This window comes from Nomia melanderi, chromosome 1 (assembly GCF_051020985.1).
Source record: "Nomia melanderi isolate GNS246 chromosome 1, iyNomMela1, whole genome shotgun sequence".
NCBI lineage: Eukaryota > Metazoa > Arthropoda > Insecta > Hymenoptera > Halictidae > Nomia > Nomia melanderi.
This window is the reverse complement of record NC_134999.1, coordinates 708,280-729,781: the sequence shown is the minus strand read 5'-3', so window position 1 is coordinate 729,781 and position 21,502 is coordinate 708,280. Positions and strand designations below refer to the sequence as shown.

At 27.7% G+C, this 21,502-nt stretch overlaps 2 protein-coding genes across 4 annotated transcripts in view; one reads left to right on the top strand and one right to left on the bottom strand.

The window, feature by feature from the left end:
* The first annotated feature begins 6,358 nt into the window (after nt 1-6,358).
* Rpb12 (DNA-directed RNA polymerases I, II, and III subunit Rpb12) lies at nt 6,359-10,362 on the top strand. The gene is made up of 3 exons (XM_031984707.2): nt 6,359-6,548; nt 9,256-9,348; nt 10,219-10,362. Exons 1-3 carry the CDS (start codon nt 6,491-6,493, stop codon nt 10,239-10,241), a joined length of 174 nt encoding a protein of 57 aa, XP_031840567.1. The 5' UTR covers nt 6,359-6,490; the 3' UTR covers nt 10,242-10,362.
* Nucleotides 10,226-21,502, bottom strand: part of shn (zinc finger protein schnurri) — an 84,519-nt gene continuing 73,242 nt past the window's right edge. For 2 of the 3 annotated variants that reach the window (XM_076372632.1, XM_076372636.1), the window contains exon 8: nt 10,226-21,103. In XM_076372632.1, coding sequence (XP_076228747.1) covers nt 20,564-21,103 — 540 coding nt within the window. In that variant the 3' untranslated portion in view covers nt 10,226-20,563. The remainder of the gene's footprint in view (nt 21,104-21,502) is intronic. The other variant, XR_012999814.1, reaches the window with a different exon arrangement.

Here is a 21,502-nt window from a genome sequence, read left to right as displayed (position 1 = left end):
TTACGGAGGTAAACAGTCTGAAAGAAACCATTGATCGGAAATGAATAGTTTGGATATTGCTGTTGCAGTTCTCATGAGAGAGTAAACGAACACGATATCCGGTATTTTTTCTGTTCATTTCAGACTACGTACTTACCCCTTCAATGAGTACAATACGATGCAACAATAAAAAATTAGAATCCTTTTTTAAAGTTAGAATGAATTTCGCGATTACTTTCTTGCTGCGATGGTCGTGACATACTATTTACATCTCATTTTGTCACATTCTTTCTCGTTTGTATTCTCCGCTACGTGATTCGGCAGATAACAAAAAACAAAACTCGAGCATCATAAGTGGACGCTTCCCTTTGCTCTTGCTACACTTTTAGCTCGCCGGTAATCGACACAGGCGTGAGAAGCGTACCGTAAGTTAGATACCTGCACTTTCAATGATCCCACTTTTTTACACGTTTATGACCGTAGACGTCCATCGGCGTTTTTTCTTTCCCAGATTAGTAATATGATATCTAATAAATTTGTAATACACTTTTGAATATACTTATATTTTCATTATATGCATACTTCGGAAGAAATTGCGGACAGAGGGGCTACGCGCAGCAAGGATAAATTATCAATAATGTGTTTATATATTGTAGAAAATTCTATATCGCGGAAACCGAAAATGTCCGCGAGGTCATAAACGCCTTAAGAGAATTATGTGTAGCTGTACTATTACTCCATTTACTTACTTGAGGGATTTGCGAATAGAATGTTCGCAATACGGTGGACAGGACGCAAACTTGCTTCACACGCGTGACCTCCCGCGCTCACTGGACTCGATATCACTAAACTTCTTCCTCTGGGCAACGGCGAAACAGATTACTAATCAGGTCGTCCGTTTACATTCATTGGAGATTTAAACCGTCGAAATAATTCGTCGAAACGTAAAAATGCGGTGAGGGGAATTTATGAACCGTAGAGGGGGTTTTATTGAAGCTAGACAAGATACACTTGCTTTAGGGATTACACTACTTTGAGGTGTCTAAAAAGTGCAGGAAATTTTTGAACTTTTTTGCAGGTATTTTGTGAATGAAAAATCCAATTTTATGGTGTGTATATAAACGTAATTTTCAGTTCTTTATTTAAATTCTTTTAAGTCAAAAATATTCCAGAATTCGCTTGATTCTAAATTTCATTTTTTTGAACATTGATTGCTGACTGCTATTGTTAGTTGCAACTGGAACATCAGAATTAAAACATTTTTAAAGGGTGGCAAAAATTAGAAACAAAAACACTCGTTTTTCATCCGAGAAAAACCAAAAAAGTCAACTTTAATCCACTTTAGTTCCCACGTTACATTTTAGAGCGCTCTATGTAGAGTGCGTCGTTTAAATTTTAGCAAAATCGGTCATATAGTTTCAGAGACATTGTGTCAATCTATTCGGTAAACATTGATTCAAAACAACGTAAACGAAATCTTAGAGTGTTGCTTTTTGCAGGTAGCGAAAGGTTTTTTAAATGTTAAAACCAGGAAATTTAAGTTCTATGTTTTTAATAAAATTATATATTTCAACGTGCGTGCATTGTAATATGTAGGTGGATACCTACGTATTTAGATAGGAGTGAAATAGAAATTTTTAACTCATACTTACCTATACTTGCATATCTTACTATTGCATATTTAATGTATTGACTAGACAACTATAGAAATATTCTGTGTGCAGAAATGTATATAGATAATATTTACATGAAAACAAAAAAAAACATTGCTTCATATTTTCCGTTTCTTATTTGATTAATTTAATATTTATGTACCACATTAACCCTTTCACAGTTCAGTAAAAGTAGGAAATGCCCCAAGTATCTAGTAACTGAGATAAGCTCGTTTCTTGTTAAAATTAGAAGAAAGTCGTACAAGAAATGTTTAAATGTTAAACGTTAAATGTTAAATGTTAAATGTTAAATGTTAAATGTTAAATGTTAAATGTTAAATGTTTAACAACCGTCCAACGTAAGTAGAAAGAGTCGGTAATACCATCGATTGTAATAATTTCCTATAAGTTGTCGCCTAATGAAAACATGTTAAGTACAAAGATAAGGCCTGACATACAGTCATCGGTCCGCTTTTGGTCAGCTCAAACTTTTTTTCTTGTCTTTTACTTTCTATGAACTGAGGGCGGACCGAAATCGGATAGAGACCTGGCCGATAGTGTGTATCCGACCTAAAGCCTCTTCTAGTGCATTGTGTCTCATTTCTTAATGCAATATGTATTTTTGCTAGAACTACCGATTACAACGGATAAGTGTCTCTTCTTTTTCTTAGTTATTTTTTTTTCTTTGAAAAATTGATGACGGCTACGTATATGGTACCCTACAGGTGGAAATAAAATACTTCCTAGTTTTATTCAATCGAATAACAACTTCAACATTTCTTTCTCTCTCCATCACATTTCCTATTATATAATAATTATTATAGATACTCACTACGTAATATAATCCCTATGTAACATCATTATTAGTTACAATAATGATAGAATTGTATACTGTGTGTAATGGCTTAACATTACAATACATTTTTCTGCATGGTGTAACATCAATGTTACATAAAAATTTTTCCATTTAAATAAAAAATGATTGACCACGGATTTTTAATTATTATTACGGTAGCATATGGTACATATATAATATATAAACATGATACTAAGAATTAACAAGATCTATAATAGTGTGTTACGTACGGAGTTCTCGTGCGTGATTCTGTTTCTTCTTCTGGAAGCTGCATACTGCTTCAGGGGAGTCCGTTTGTATATTCAAAAAACCGTAGTGTTATTTAGTCCGTTTTTCGGGTATGTAAACGCCACTAACTTGTCCATCATCGCGTCCATTTCCAGTCAAGTCGCAACGAAAGATATATTGTGAGATCGAATTCATAGTCTCTTTCAAGTGTAATTTAACCAGTACGTACAATTACTATTGGAACTACCTCCGCATTGCTCAGTGCGTCAGAGAATGCGACTTAGAGCCTGCGACACAATACACGTAACAATTGTAACTATAGAACTTTTAATTCAGAATATATTGTAAGTTGGTTTCCTCTATTCGAGTTCAATCTTCTTTAACACGTTGCATGCCATGGGGGTCACCGATGACCCCCAACCAAACTGAATTACTATAGTTTATTCAATTAAACGTTGGTTACTTCACTCCATTCCCAAACATAAATCATTAATTCCCAAATGTTTCCCCCTCCCTACTACCAAATTCTCCCTTTCCCGAATTTTCCTAAATCCCATCAGCTGGGAAGAAGAGCAGAATTATCCTAACCACGTCAACATCAAATTTAAACCTGTACCATGTTTTTCCACCTTGGGCTCGCTATCGTCTAACTTAATAAGACATAAAACTTAAGCAACTTTGGTTTTCCTCTGGATCCGGATAACTTCCCACCCACTTTTTCATGGATATTCCTCCCATGTGCTGTGGCAACATAACAATATATATAATAATACAAAATGATACCCAATTATAAAGTATAGAACAAGTAAATAAATATTACATATTGTTAATTATTTATACACATATAAAAAATTTTATGTTTATGTAGAATATTTAACATTTGCCAAATATGTTGATGCTTAAAAATATCCCGCGATTTGTCAAAAGTATAAGAAAATGATTTATGAAGTAATATAATTGTGAGGAGTATGTATCGAACGTTTCCAACAAAGTATGATAGAATGATGTAATGATATATAACAATAATAATAATAATAATAATAATAATAATAATAACAATAATAATAATAATAATAATAATAATAATAATAATAATAATAATAATAATAATAATAATAAATTATATAGTGTATAATAAATGAATAAATGATCAATATTGTAAGATGATATTGTAAGAGTCGTAATATATCCTTACCAGGATGTTTTGAGATCACGTAACGGTTAAATACCTTCCTTGATTCAGTTCCGATCACGTAACGGTTAAATACCGTTCTTGATTCAGTTCCGATACATTTTTTTTAAACTAAACCTATGTTTATCTCGGAAACTATTGACTTTTGGACCCATGTTCAAAGGGGTTGTTTCACTCAGTTTAGTGAGTTGTACACGCTCTATCATTTGTGTGCAAAAATTTTGTTACACGCTGTATATTTTATATCTTTTAGTAATTCCATAAAAGAATCTCTTTCAGTTCTTCGCACTTCATATCATCGCAAATATTCACCTAGAAGTATTCAAATAAAAATTTCAGTATTCCACAGATTTAGACTGAAATAATTTTTTCGAATTATAATGCAATAGCGTAGGCGGGGGAATGTCTCTACCCCTAATATTGTATTTAATGACCTTAGAAGACACCTTTTCGAAACAATGCATGATACGGCACACAGTCGTCTGATTTAGGATGCATTCCAGTGAACAAAATGTTCTAAAACAAAAAGGCGGACGTATGCAGGACGTTTTTCTGAATTACAATCACAAAGGTTTACTGAATATAACTGTGCTTCGAAAAATATTCGGACGCATCCTGATCTACAATATAATAAAATCATTTGTAAACTTGTACACACAATCGATTTCTTTAAAATTTTTTTTAACTGTTACATAACGCGATTTGTTTGTCAATATTAAAAAATATAGATAATTATTTATAAAATTGTTTCCTCGCCGATGTGTATGACCTTGAACTATGTTGTCAAGGTCATCATTTTGAACAACTTTTTCTTTTACGTGGTTTCCGTGGTACCGCTGCTTGGCCTTAGTTTTTCAGATATTCGCAAAAATATGTCCTGGAACAAGGAGTTTTCGTTCTTTTTTACAAAAAAAAAGTAACCCTTGTATGACCTTGATCTTGACACATACTGTTAAAATCATTGTTTTGTACACCCAGGACTTTAAATGTTTTGACAGTGAGTATTGGTTAAAAAGTTATGAAACATTAAAGTCTCGCATTGCGCTAAAAATTGTTGTGTTCGCTTTCATTTATTGAAGTTGTGTTCCTTACAACATGTGTATGTACTTGAACTTCATTTAGATAATAAAGAGTGGTATTAATGCGGCTAGTTCTTCCGGGGCGGGGGGAGAGAGGCATACTAATCTAGCGCGGCAACATGTATAGAAAAAACTTAATCAGAATGAAAACCTTAACAACATAGTTCAAGGTCATCCAAATCGATGAGGAATCAGTGTTGTAAATAATTATCGGGAGAATATAGTTGTGAACAATTAAAATCTTTAAGAAATTCGAAAAGAGTAAGATTTCTTATTAAAGTTTAAAACTGTCATCATTTATATGTTTACAGTAACAATATATTGTAATAATTAATGCTTTCAAATTAGCTCAAATTTCTTGGTAGAATCCATTGTAAGCAAAAAACATTGAAACTAATCCTTTAAAATTTTTATTTTGTTTATTCTGTGAGTACATTACACAATACTACATATTACTAAATAATTTTAGAGAAAGAATGTATCCGGTATTAACCGGAAACTTACAACAATTCAATGAAAAAGTATGCACAGATTTCACGATCGGCCATATAACTACAACATTAATGACTTTATCATTATCGTACATTAGGGTTTAACAACTTTTATCAGCCAGGACTTGCGAAAATGACAATTTCTCACAATCTACCCGTTTGTAATTCACATTTTAAAATAAAACCAGGCTGAATAGAAAATTAATTGGATAGATAATAGAATGAAGAAAGGACTTGTATTCAATTTTTGGTAGATAACGTTTTTATTATTCATATTGTCATGTGTTATTTCTGGATACAAAATGTCTGATAATTGAAGTTCAATTCGAAATTTACGTGTAATCCTCATTATTGCTGAAAATCTTACTTCGCATGTATAGAAAGTAGTAGAGGGAAGAAGCACTTTTAAAATTGTGGTAGCAGAACTTGGATATGCGCTTGAATATGTCAACTCACAAGTGGACACGCAATTTACATTTTGCACATTTATACGAATCGATTTAACTTTTTAATATTGTATATTAAATTTACTGATTACTTGCTGATTTACTTACATAATTTGTATTTAGGTATTAGATATGTATTCCTCTAGAATGATGTCTTGTTATTAGCCTCCGAGTGACTTACTTGCGCACATTCTTGTATGAAAATAATTTAAAATTTTTTCTGTTTGTGTCAAACATCCTGTACTTATTACTTATAATATGTACTCTAAATTCTAGAACAGGACACATATGTATAATAAATTATGATTAATGTATATTTAAATCTTTAAAAGCTACGTATTTTTTATACATTACATCAAAAGTATGTGTATTTCATTATTAATATTACGAGATATTCACTTGACTAGTTTCTTTTCAAATTATTTTGGTTCTCTGTATATATATGTATATAACTTCGCAGTGCGTGCAAGAGGAGTGTCAAATGTGCACGCTATTTTGACAGTAAATAAATCTTTCTTTTCATAACATTGAAAGCATCGGTGACCATAGTTGGTAAATTTGTATAAAATGGAATCTAGTAAATCAGAATCAACTCCGAAACAAGCTATGGTGTATATTTGTGGAGGTACAGTAAAATGCAACTAACCTCTTCTAACCTCACTTCTATATTCATACATATGCAAATGTTTTATTTTAAAGTTAATTATTGTTTACATGATTCGAACGTTATAATTAATATGATTTTTAAATATATAAAGAAAAATTTTAATCTTGTGTCTTATTACTGCAAAAATTAATCTCATTATTACAAAATTGTTGATAACTACTTTCCCAAATAGTATTTATATAATTTTCAATATTTCTTATGAATTAGAAGTATTTTAAATCAAATTTTCGATTGTATTGTAATTGTTACTTTAGTATAAGCAATTTATTTGTCAAATTTAATTTTCTTCTCAGTCATAATTTGTATTAAAATTTAGTCAACTACCATGAAATTAAATATAACAGGCTGAGCTTTCTCATTTTTTAGTTCAAATTGCACAGTTTCACTTTTTGTCATTTATTCTTTTTTCCTTTCTTTTTTATCTATTATTTTTTTAAGCATATTAATTGTCATAGTGCAACATAATAAGAGAAGTAATATGTTTGAAGTTATATTGTCAAAGCCTTTTCTAGTAATATGCAATACTTGATTAATATCTATTCTTCGTATTAGATTTTTTTACCTTAATTTTTAAGATATTCTTTTTAATCAAATATCAATCAAAAATCGTGTGTTTATAATAAAAAAAATATAATTAAAATAAAGCACATTACGTATTCTTTCTTGTTTGTTCATCCATTTAATTGAAATTAATATTCTACTTGAAATTAATATTCTAGAATATTTAATTGTTACTCTTTAATATGAGTTGTTTTAATACAGTTTGGAATTTATTTGATCCTTAAGTATTACAATATACATGTATATTATTGTTTTTATATTTCTTTTTGGTGCTAAGATCTTTCTACTTTACTAGCACTCTATTATTTTTTTCCTTAACATGCCTTTATTTCATAATAAGCTTATCATATTTTATTAATAATATATGATTTAAATTTCTTTTCAAATTATGTATTTTATAAACTTTAATTTAGTTATGAGTTAGAATAATGAATTAATAGCAATCTATTCTATTATAAGAAAAAGAATAAGTTTGAAAATAATTATTATTTGCAACTGTTGTCCTAACACCTATGATACAATATGAATACACAAATATATGGATTATAAAATTACTTCAATGATATTAAAAATTCATAATATTACATAAATTAAATCTTAAATCTGTTATCATTTTAATCAGTTCAATCTACTGACAATGTAAAGTAAATTAAAAAATTAAAATGCATTTGACTATAAATATTTTTAAATTATTATTTATTTAACATTACTTTTTATATCTTGTGTTTTTGAGTTAATGATTATTGTTTTGTAAAGCGTTTTCATTCTTTTTATAAGAAATGTTAACTAATTTATTGTTTATCACTGTCACGAATTTATTATTTATATGCATGAATATTCTATAAGAGAATAAATAATTAAAATATTATGTAGAGTGATTCACATAACTGTTACAAACCATATCCTTTCTGTAATTCAAGTTAGAAAAAAATGTTACAGGACAACAATGAATAGTATAACGTTCTGCATATATTTACACTTACAGATTTTTCATATATGCAGTAATGCACATACATTAGGCAGTCACACTATTTTTTTAAACTGGAATCTACCTTCTTCGGGTGAATTGAATCCCCCCTTTACTTTGCATAAAAAAATATTACTTTATTGTAGTTCAGAAATGATCATTCTGAAAGATATTTTACAATACTTCTACATATTATGCAAATATTTCTTATGCCACTTCTTTGTTATCTATACAAATAGTTTTTATAATACTTCACCTGATTTGAAACATTTAGATTTTATTTTTATGGAGTTTCTTGAAAAATAAGCTATATTTGTATCCTTTAAGTTTTGTAAAGGACATAAAAGTATAATTACCAGAAGATTGTGAAGTAATAACAAAAAACCAACTTAATGTTGTTATGAAAACAATTAAAAAACATTGTATGAAATATTTAGAGTACAAAGGAAAAGTGTTAAAGCACCTTTTCTAATAAAAATGTTTCTTCAAAATAACTTGTAAGGTAATCATTTTTTTACCATGTTACTCTAATAGGCTTTTATGTAAAATAAAGAGAGGATTCTATTCATTCAGAGAAAGTGGTACCCAGGTTTTAATTAAAAAAAAACATGTAACTGCTGAATGCACGTTCACGATTGTACACATGAAAAATTTATGAGTGTGAATATAAGCAGAACGCTCTATCATTCATTTTTGTCCTGTAACGTTTGTTTCCAACTTCAACTAAAAGGAAGATATGTCTAGTAACAGTTGCATGAATCCTACATAGAATGTAAGGGTACGCATAGTAAATGGAACAAACTGTAACATTGTTTCTGTTAAAGTTAAAAAAAATCATAAAAGAAAGCTTTGTACTATTTGTCACGCTCTATTATACTCCAATATCAGTTTTTTTATAAATGCATTGGTATGGTTGCAAAGTGCAATTGCAGTGGACCAAACAATTAATATTTTTCAAAATATTTTCTTTGAATATTTACTAAAAGCATGCTATTAATAAATAAGGTAATAAGGTAGTGATGAATTTTACATGGTATGTGCATAACACTGATTATTCAAAGTAGAATATCTCAAAAAATATTCAGTGAAATATACGTGTTTAAATATATATTAAGCATAGAATATGTATTTTTACAGAGTGCCATCACGATAATGAAATACGTCCTAGAGATCCAATTCGATGCAGGGAATGTGGTTATCGAATTATGTACAAGAAACGTACTAAAAGGCGTATCCTTTTTCATACAAATTTTAACTAATATAAGAAGTTTATGTGAGTAATAAAGTACAATATTGATTTAATTAATATATAAATAAACAGTAAAATGATCTCTTTATTGAAACGAAATTAGATTAAACATATTTTGTAAAAAATACTTTGTTTTCATGTGATATGAATTGTAAGTTCAAAATTTATATAATGAATTAAGTTTAGTAATTGAACAAAGGATTTGAGAAATTTGTTTAAACTAAATATATATAAAATTTTATTTACAGTTTTTCTTTAGAACATATGAGATTTTTAGTTTCTTGGTATTTTTAACAAATTCAATAGAAACTTAAAATGTTTTCAAATTTTATTGAATATGATGTTACAGGAAAACAAAAGTACTTTCTTACTAACATAATATTCGATTAAGCTTAATTTAGCTGGATAGTAAGTTTATAGTACACTTTAAAATTTGTTGCTCAAGCAATATTTTTGTTTTCTTTATTATGATGATAATATTTCATAATTAATTGTATTTCATTTATTAGTAGAATAACTATGATGTTATGTATTCTAATAGAATTGTTAATATAGGACTGTAATTAAACCCATCAGTGAATTTGAAAAACCTCGTAAATGGGAAGACATTAATGATCTTTAAACTTTTCAGGGTTTCATGAAATTTAGTGAACTGAATTTTATATGATTTTCTGTAGAGCCTAAAATTTCTTTGGATTCAATATTCCTATTAATACTTTTCTTCTACCACCATTGGTATAATTATACTACAATGTGATCAAATTTTAAAATACGTTGCATTCTATCCAGCTAAAATACATATGAATAATTATAGTAATTATGAATCAATCGTTTTCCTTAATAATGTTTAGTTGTCGTATTTGATGCACGGTGAAGTTACTATATGAAATATGATAAATATATAATGTTTAAGAATATAAATTATGATAATATAGTTTAATGTAAAAATCAAAGGTCACGATTTTTAATAAAAAAATACACAATGTTATTGTAAATTGAATATTTATTCCCATCCCACATTATTCATAAAGTTGTACTTTTATGTTTGCAATACTACCTTAGAAAATTATAACAATTTTTGTTCAAATATATTTCATAGCTCTACAAACTTTAAATTGTTTCCTTCTTTCACATTTTTCACCAAAATTCGGTCGATTAATGCAGATCATATAATATAAAACATTTTAAGCAATATATGTTTTTTATTTACAATAAATAAATTACATTTTTTATCAGTAGTTCAACAGAGTCACAGAATTAGGAAGAAAAGTGACAGTGACGCTATTAAAGTATTGGCATTCTCACATTTAATAAGAGCCAATCTTCTTAATGGTTCTCTATATACTTTAAAAAATCCTACTCCGGTCCCATTATCCGATATTTATAAACTGTTACTTCGAGCTTAAAGTTTAAATTTTCAGTAATATACTTTATAATCCTGAAATACATTAGTAATCGAACAATTCATTACAAAAGCATATAATGAACTGTTATATAAACATAACTTGTGTAATATATCTGAAAATACGTTTTCAAAATTTGAATTATACTATATATTATAGAAACAAACTATAATTCTGTCAGTTGATTATGATACTGTCTTAATATTTATTATAAAACTTGGGTCAATAAAAATATATGGACCGTTTCAGAAATTATTTTTGAAATTAACTGATATTTAATTTTGGAAGCATTTTTTCAAAGAACACAATTCCATAGAAAATAATTCTTATATTGTGTATTCAATCTTGTTCATTCTTAAGATTTCTAATACTGAGTTTGGAAAGAGCCAAGCCAACTTCTTACATAAAATTTAAGTATGATAAATATTCAAGACAAAGCATTTTAGCACTGACAATAACTCATTCTCTTATTTTTCTATTTTAATAAAAGTATTATTAAAATGAAATGTAATGCAACATCAATTGTTTAATTGAACATTTTTATAAACATGTAATTTCATCAAATTTTTGTTCACATAAAATCATAAACTAAATTTATTCGATGCAATAAAAAGAACTACAAGAATAATTTTGGAGATGATTTTATAATTCCCTATAGACTATTCATAGGGACATTATAAATCAATTTTTCTTATTAAATAATAATGTTTTTTTGTATAAGTCACATAATATTTTCACACTTTTAAAACTTTTGTGTAAGATTACTTAAAATTCTAATGGAAGACAATTGTATACGTTTTACAAAAATTTTTTTCAATTTGTAAATTTTATAAAGTAATATATTATCTATATGTATATGTAAGTCATACTTTTGAATATACTAGATAAATATTTTGTATGTTTTACGCAAAATGTAAATTATAGCAATGAAATGTTTACTTTTATTTTAATTATTAATGTTTCATTTAGAATATATCTGATAAGAGTATGAGTTACTCTAGATGAAAAATGCTTTGTATATTAAAGAGTGTTGCATATCAATTACTTTTCAATTTTTTCATTGTTTTTTTTTCTATTTAGTTTCCCATTAATGAATAATTTAATTAAACATATAAACAAAATGTAGATATTACAATTTTTTATATTAGTTTTTCATTCATTGTAACTGAAAGTATTTATACGTAAACATGTATGTAATGTTATTTCTAAAAATATATTTGATCAGGTAAATGTAACATGCAAACCATTTGTGATGTTGTGTGTTATTAAGTAAATTTGCACTCAAATATTATATAAATTTACTTTATACTAAATTGTTTGTCCTATTGTAGAATACAAATAATAAAAAGAATTTATATCTATTGTTCCTAGATCTAAGTCAATAGATTTGATATGTAAATTATATTTTGTTATATATGTTCATGAAAGTATGCAATACTCGTAGAAAAATCAAATGTTTCCAAAATATGTCCGGAAAGAACTATCTTAATACATAATTACATATTAAATAGTGAAGACACATATTGTACGAAATATGGCTTTAGCTGCATTCCAAAATATTTTCCTTCATGGAATTCTTTCTTCTAATCGTACCTTATGAAATATTAATTTCAATGTAAAAGTTATTTTTGTTTGTTTCGTCATTTTTTTCAAAATACAGATATTGTTGGCTTGGCCACTCTGGACATACACACGTGCACACTTTGGAAATTCATACATAGTTCTTTTACCGGTGTTAATAGCATTAGAATATACACTAAATGCTATATTAACCTGTTAACCGGAGAAGACGAATTGCTTCGTCCTTTGTATTTATTTATACGATTAACTTTAACTATTTCTTATTTTCTCATCTATTTGCCAGAAAATTTTCTTCCTAGTGTTATCATATCTCAGGTAGCATGAATTATAATAATATATACGTGTATTATAGAGTAAATTACCTCAAATTTATTTTATTTATATTTAATTGTGCTTATACGGGTATTGATGGCCGAAATGTCACCCGGGTAACAGGTTAAGCTATACTATACTGATAATGTTTGGCGACAATCACTTCAACTGGACCTCAATGTAGGTATATGATTGTGCGGTCTTTCTATTCATCTACTATTTTTATCTCAAGCACATCTAGGTACAAATTATGATAATCGAAACCTGATTATACAATAGGAAAGACAAGTCGTGCTCAAGTGAGATGTTAAAAACTGGGTGCTCTATATTGTATAGATGATTAATAATATGATACAGTAGTTGTCTATTGTGGAAGGTATGTTTCTTCTTAAATGTTTTAGAGGAGACCAGGAAATCGGTTATCCAGTACAATTTACAAGTCTATTATGTCAATCAAATTAAAGACTTTACCAAAAAGTATATTGTTTCGTACCAATCTTTAAACAAAGTGAAAAATTACTTATGTAAATTGTGGTATGAATAAATACTTATTCTATACTCTCATTTTTATTCTGAAATTTTCAGTTTAGTTCAATTTATATATACAAATTTATATTTATATTTACAAATTTCTGCTATTTGTGGCACTGTTTTTATTACAAAATTTATTATCCCTCAACTGCTTATACATACAGCAATATTGTCAAAAGTTAACAAAACTTTGGCATAGGTATACAATAATAGAAAAATATTAATTTAGTAGTAAAAAAGTTAAAATCATTCTCTGTAATACAATTACTACAATTTCAAGAAATTTTCTTTTAAATGTCTATATTAGATTTTTATAAATGATATGAAACAATTGTTTTAATTTATAACAATTACTATCATCTATGAGTAACTTAAAGCTGTGAATGATGAACTACATATTTATATTTAATCACTGTCAAAAAAAAGATCGAGAAGTTTTATTTAATTTGGTTTTTGAAAAGTTTAAATATACATAAATTCTAAAAAGATGGATAAGAAGATAAGAAGACAGATAAAATTAACAAAACCGAATAACCGATTCTGTTCTCATTATAGATTTCTTAAAATTATAATAAAGACTAAAATTATTCCATTATACTATACATAAATATGTACAAACATATCATTTCTTATCTCAACAATAATTTTTGCAATTACTTTTACTAATATTATACATTTATGCAGGATAAGTTATGTAAGAATGAAATTATAAATGTTTATTGTTTATTAAACAATTTGCTTACAATTTTTTAAAATATGAAAACTCCAATTTTATTTATATAATATTATAACTTTCTTTTCTCAATTTTGTATTTATTATATTTATCAATTTAATAGAAACTACATTTTCTTTTATTATAAGAAGAAAAAGGATAAAGATGTACATACAAATGTTGTGCGCTATCAAATATTATGAAACATTTTAATAATAAAACCTCTTGAAAATTGTATTTAAAAAATGCAAATCATAGAAAAGTTTCCATTCTGAAATAAAATTGTATACAAATTAGCCATTGTAAAATAGAAAGATTAATTAATTAATATATATTGAAATCTAAACGTATATGATTTCAACAAATTTATAATTCTGGCACCCAAAGGAAAATAATCATGAGTGACAAAATAACTATTTTAAATCATTTGTAAATTCAATCGTAACTAACTTATCCTTCCATTCGCTCACTCTCTCTTTCTTTTTCTCTCTTTCATTTATTCACACACGCACACATACACGCGCGCGAGCTTCTGCATCGCACCATGCGTTTGTTTATTCTATGTGTATGTGTATATGCTTCATGTAACAATTGCAGTGATAGTATATTTGCAATATTAGAATACTTTTCAATATTGAACGCAACAGTTGCATTTTAAATACAGAATCACATGCCAGTCCATTACACCTCATGCTGATACAAGACTATTGTATATAAATATTTTATTAGGTATGAGAACTATGTTTTCATAAGTTATATTTCATCACTTTTCGAAGGAAAGCTTACTTTATTTTTAAAATATGATCAGAATTTGTCAAGGAAGAAACGTTTTATGATATATTATTTCTTTCATAGTATATTTTAAACAAATTATGGAATTCTGATGGTTTTCTAAGCCATTTTTTATATGAATCATACAAATAAGCAATACCATTATGGTACGTACTACAGTATGCATACAGCAATTTTTATTTTACTTTAATTTATTATTATATTTAATATTTAACATTCAACTATTTGCTAACCATTTTTCATGCAAGAAGATTATACCAAATTGAAAATTTTTGTGAGAACATATAAGAAAACTAACTAGTATTAAAAGTTATATTTTATATTGGGTAATTTTTCTAATGAATTATTTGTTTTTTATCATAGTTCCGTAATGACTAAATGGCAAATGAAAGTTAGATGAATATAATGAATGTTGAATAAATTAGAATCATCATATACAAAAATAATTTATTTAAGAGAACAAAATAAACATTCTAATATTTACTAGATAAAATAAAACATTAAATAAAATTCAAGTCTTATATTGTCTGATAATATTAATCAAATAAATGATTAAAAATTAGATGATTGATTGAAGAATTAAATTGGAGAAGTTTTTCATTTTTTGCACATATACAATTAATAATTTTCTTTAATTGTTTTAGCTGAATTTGGAAGCAAATTATTTTATTAAAAAAAATAGAAAGAAAATAGAAAGCTTGGAAAAGTGTGTGTTGTACTTGATAATTTACAAATTTCAAGAAGGCATTAATGTTACAATTTGTACAAAAAATATTATTAAAGATTTTGATAGTAATGTAAATACCAAATACATGTGACAAATTTCATTTAAAGAATTTTGTTCTGCTGATGTTAATTTTAAGGATAATCCCCAATGTCAATGACCATTTAAAGTCGATGCTGACATTTTAAGTAATTGATTTAAGAAAATGCACACTAAACCTTATAAGCATTAACGATACAATTAAATGTTCATCCAACAACAATTTTGGATCATTTACATCACTTCAATATAGTTTGAAAACTGTATGTATGACTGTTTAGCTGATTGGGTGATAGCTTGCATTTTCTTGTTAAATCATTACAAAAATGATAATTTTTCAAATGGGATTGTGACCAGTAATGGGAAGTAAAACATGTAGAAAAATATAATGAGGAAAAGACATTGGTCCAGTAAAGGTGAAATACCTTGAATTTTAGAGATTCTAGAGTAGATTTTACAATTTATTAAGGTGTTTCAAAAAGGTGAATCTATAAATGCAAATTTAAGTACTAATAAATTTGAAGAGGAAATCTATCATAAGATAATGCTAACTTCAATGAGATGTTTTAAACTACAGGATATCATACTTGCTTTGTTTAAATAAATTTGTTGAATAGATTGTCAAAAATGGTTTAAATGTAAAAATATTATGCACTTTTTGGGAAGTGCAAATCTGTGTTACAGAACTCTTTAAAGAAAGTCAACAAAATTTTACAAAATTGGTATTGATAAATTGATAGACAAATAGTAAAATCTCATAAATTGTGAAGGAAATAATATTATTGATTAAATAAACTGTTAATATATAAAAATTATAATTTTTACTTTAATGTTGAAAAGAAAATATTTTCCCATCAATACAATATTTTATTGAAAAGTCTGAAGGGGAAACAGTGATCCAACTCGAAAGAAATACACTATACTTTCTATTAATCTAATTATTATACATTCTTCACTAAAAAAGAATGTTTATATAATCAAAAAGAGAAGAATAGTCAAACTGAAAGCAGGGACATTATAGTAAGTCAACAATTGAGAACATGCATTTTATCACTCCACTTTCCCAACTTCCTTTTTATATCTATTGTAAAATGACAACATGTTTACCAGAGGATCCTCTATATTACATACCCTGATAAATCTGATTTTGTATTATTCCTTTCTGGCTTAGAAAAACGAGGATCCAATAAAGCTTCCAAGGCTCTCACATCTTTATTAACCTCAATATCTTCAGCAACCTATAATGAGTTTTCTGTTCTTTCTTTTTTCGCCTATTAACTGTGTATTAAGAATAAAAGATTTCTCAACGCCACTCCAGGTGATGTTATTAAAAGTATGAAGAGCTAGTCAGGTGAAATATTTCAAAAATGATAAAAAATAATGTGCAAATTGTTATCATCAGAAATATGTTCATTAACAAGTCCTCTATCAATAAGATAGTTGTCCGGTCCAATGTCCATGTAAAGAAAACAGGAATTTGTCACTCAATTTAACAATGCTATTTGTAGAAACAGTACAGTTATCGAGGGTGTCGAGGACCACAGATTGGCCCAAACAAAGGCTAAAAGAGTTCGATCACATTTCTCCTCCCTTAATAATCTTTCAGGCCTGAACAGTTTCCAGCTATTATCAATCTACGTACACCGCTGGAACATGTTCCTGGATTGTTTAGTGACTCTTTTCTTGAAAAATTAGCGATAAACGCTGCTAAAACCGTTCTTCACCAGGAAAGATACATATCAGATTATACTATTATTAAAATAGTGCAAAAGAAAGTAACATCTATGGATATAAAACATTTCAAATTATTAAAAATTGAATATAAAATGAACTATAGACATATAGAATAATCCCCACTGGTTTAATTTGTTAAAGGGTATATAATGAAAACTAAATATGTAATTTTTATAAAATGAAATATTATTTTAGCACTAAATAAAATGAGTCTTGTAAATATTTTGTAGTGTACTGTAAGAAATATATTTAATTTTCTAATTTTAATACGTTCAACTTTAATATTATTTTTCTTGTAAATATTTCTAACAGATAAAGAAACATTCATATCTAATTAATGTATGTAAGAACTTTTAGAATAAAACTGAAAGAATAAAACCCACATCGTATTAAATATTTTGTCAAAAAGCGTATAAAAACATCCGGAATCAATGATATATTTTAATGCGAAGCTTTTATAAATATGTGATATAACTCGAGTTTGTTTTTGAATTTATCTAAGAACTTGTCTATACATATATTGTAGATATATTGGTATCAAATATATATGTATCATTTTTTCAAAAACATGAGCAACAGTGAAGAGACTATTGTCCTGAAGGTTATAACAGTATAAACAACGCACACGAAAATAGAAATTTTTGTTCTGCACTATCAATCTGTTAGAATATTCGCTTTACTCCATAATTATATTTACATATGTATTCCAAAAATTGAAAGAAATTTAACAACTAATTTACAATATCATTCAAGAAAATAAGGTATTTCATAACTGAATTAATTTTAAAAAGATTACAAGTACAATACAATACAAAATAAATTTTCAACTGTTTCATTTGAAATACTAAATACAAAATACATTACACCTACATTAGATTTCACTTATTTTAGTATTTTCATATTACCTAGTAATATTTGAGAAGTATATACACTATTCTGTTGAAATATATATGTATTTTTACGAGATATTGTATAACGAAGTGTTAAGTTTTACTCTTTAAAAGGAAAAGTAAACATGAAAATTGTATCTGTTTGAAATAAACAAAGAAAATTTATTTAATGAAAATAATTAATTTTGTCACTATATATTATTATGATTTTACAATCCATTGAAAAACTTTCTTTTTATATTAGCTTTGATTAAAAACTAAACAATTGATTTTAAAACATTATTCTGTCAATAGAATTTTGTTTTCCCTTTTTTTGTGATAAAGTAAATGTTAAGGAAATGTGTTTAAAATAGAAAAATTTATTCTCTATTAGAATTTTTGATCCAAGTTATATCATGTTTTTTTAAAATTAATTTTACAATGTTTGCTGTTTGAACATGTTAAGTCTTTGTCTTTTAATATGTATGAAATCAGTAAATATATATATATATATATATATATTTCTTATAATGTTTCATATTCTAAGTAGTAATTCAGTTTTTTTACTGTTGAAAATAACGTTTGTTGATAATATTAGATTATAACATATGAAATATCCAATTTTCGTTTAGCAGTGTTTTAAATTCTGTTTTATAAAAAAGATATTAAAATTGTTGCAAATACTTTACACGTAGGCTCAATGGCAGATTTTTCATTGTCAGATCCGGCTTTTAGTTCTTTTATTTGTGAATTTAGCTTTACATTTTTATGGTTCTCTTTTCAACATAAATCAACGTTGATTATTGGATGCTCTTTTAATTAAAACTCTCTGACTTGAACCCAGGACAAGATGAGCTATAAGTAGGCCCATCGAGAATTTCTTTATTAAAATTGCAGATGTTGTACGTTTTCAACCGTTGCAGAATTTTGGTCGTCAAATAAAACAATTCTTACAGTAGTTTCCATATTTGACAAATACATCATCTTGTAAATATTTCCGGCAATAAATTGTTTAACTTTTAATTTTTTACATCTAGGCCAAAGTTCATTCCATCGACGCGACTTAAATCGAAATCTGCTCCAGTAATAAAACTGTAAAAACTCCACCCTCAGAAAAGTATTGTATCTATCAAGTGAACATTTCGGAACATTTCGTCCTGTCGTTTCGCATTTAAGCATCAACTAATGAACATTCAGGTTCGCCAATTAACCTCGGCCAGAAACACAGTCGCATCGATTTCATTTTCCTACGCAATAATAAATTTTAACATTCTATGAGCCAGATACTGTTCTGCGATTGGATTATACAGGTAAAACACTCAGTGGTTTGGCTGTGGGTTCTTCAGGCACTCAACGAAACGCAGCAAGACAACCTGCAAAAGTAGTATTCATTCCTCCGCATGGCAACTCTGATGCAGACCTTATGGATGCACTGTCCAGATTTCGACGAATGGTCCCTTAGAAGTAATTTTACAGCCATAAATCGCCACACATATTTGGTTTCTACGGTAATCAAATTGTCTTCTTGAACACAATCACGGATCACGCGTGTAGGATTTTGTTGAACGGTCTTCCTATCTCAAAAAGAAAAGAGGAGTTGTAAATTTTGTTGACTATTTTCTATAGGTGATCTATAGGTGCTTAAAATATCTCTACTGCATTTAGTAATGATACAGTCAATGGACGTAGAATTCGCCGATGGTACGAAATCTTCAAGCCACAGATGGAAACTTTAAAAATAAACCACGTGGAAAAGTATAGTTTAAGAAAATCCTCAAACAATGGTTAGAGTCTCACGATAGTTGCAAACTGGATTCTGTACGATAATAAACGACGTTCTGTTCAATACTTGAATATGGATGAAAACCCACGAAACCGCATATGTCACAAAGAACGATGCAAAAGCTGAAACTTTTAAATTGTTAAACTCTACCTCGTTCTTCTTACTTGCCGGATCTGTTGTTGACTTGGATTTCCACTTTTTTAAATACCTAAATCAATTTTCTGATAAAAGAAACCTGTAAGAATCAATGAAATGTTGAAGATGCCGTTGAAGAATTTATTAACTCCAAAATGTCGGATTTCTATAAAAATGGAGTTCAAAAACTAGAAATTTGTTGGAAAAAATGTGTAGAATCTAATGGTTGCTATTTTAATGAAAAATATTTATTACTAAAAAAGTTGTTTTCATTTAAAGTTAATCCTAAAAATCGGACATTTCATATGTTACAAACTAATAACATTTAGCATATATTACAATGATATACATATTTCTTCAATAGAGTTTGTTGTAATTCTATTCTATGTTTTCAGTTCTCAAAAGATTCTCAATTATAATAACAAATGTTCTACATAACCATCGACAATATTCTTCGTAAAATTTCCTTCGAAATGTGATGATAATTCTCTTATAATTTAAGACTATTTTATTGGTACGGCAACAAATTCATTCAAACAATTTCACCGCTGGTCTCCTTGTTCTTTTTATTATTTTGGCACTACGTGTCTTCAGTTTTTTGTCTACTGTGATCTTCCTTGACTATAGATTCCTCCATGATTTTTTTCTGAGTATTTTCTTTCTCCATACACTTATCCGCACCTCTATCCCTGTGTATATTTGTACTAGAATCCGATTCAATATTATGTTCAACAAAACAATGTACTTGAAATTCGTTCATAGTACGCATAGACACCGTGCAAATTTGGCACTTGTATGGTTGTATGCTTTCCTCTGGTCTTACGTCGTCTATGGAAAACGTAGGATCATTTTGTCTTTCATGCCCTTGCTGATTAAATTGAGGATTTCTAAGGAGAACATCAGACTTTGGATCTTCGTTGGTGATTGGCACATGATATGATCGAGACATGTCTGCGTCTGTGGTCACTTTCACAGGACATGAATGCATTATATGTTGGGGTATAGGTTCACCTTCATCCGAGGAAGTTTCACCTCCGCTAATTGCTTGACTCGGAATCGCTTCGGAATCCCACTGTCCAATTTTACTAGGATCTTTCTCGCAAAGTCTTTGAGCCAGCATCTATTAAAAGAGACGAATCACTTAGAATGTTATTTTATTTTATTTTATTTTATTTTATTTCATTTTATCTTATTTTATTTAGTTTATATTTTAAAACTTTATGCGGTATAGGTTTAATATTTACATTTGTTCAAAATTATTACGAACAATGCTCGTTTCGATGGGTATGGGGTTTATAACTATTTGTGTAAACTTCAATGATTTGAATAATTTCGATGCAATAGATCTGATTTATATTACACAAGACAAATGTTTTGAATCTTTATTTATCTCTACGTGAAATCATCGTGTTTTTCCCTACTTTGTTTCTTTTAAAAAGATACCGATACATAGCAAACTTTTTGTATTCGTAAGTGTGCATAATTTTGAGAAATTCTCAAGCTCGACATTTTCTTCGCC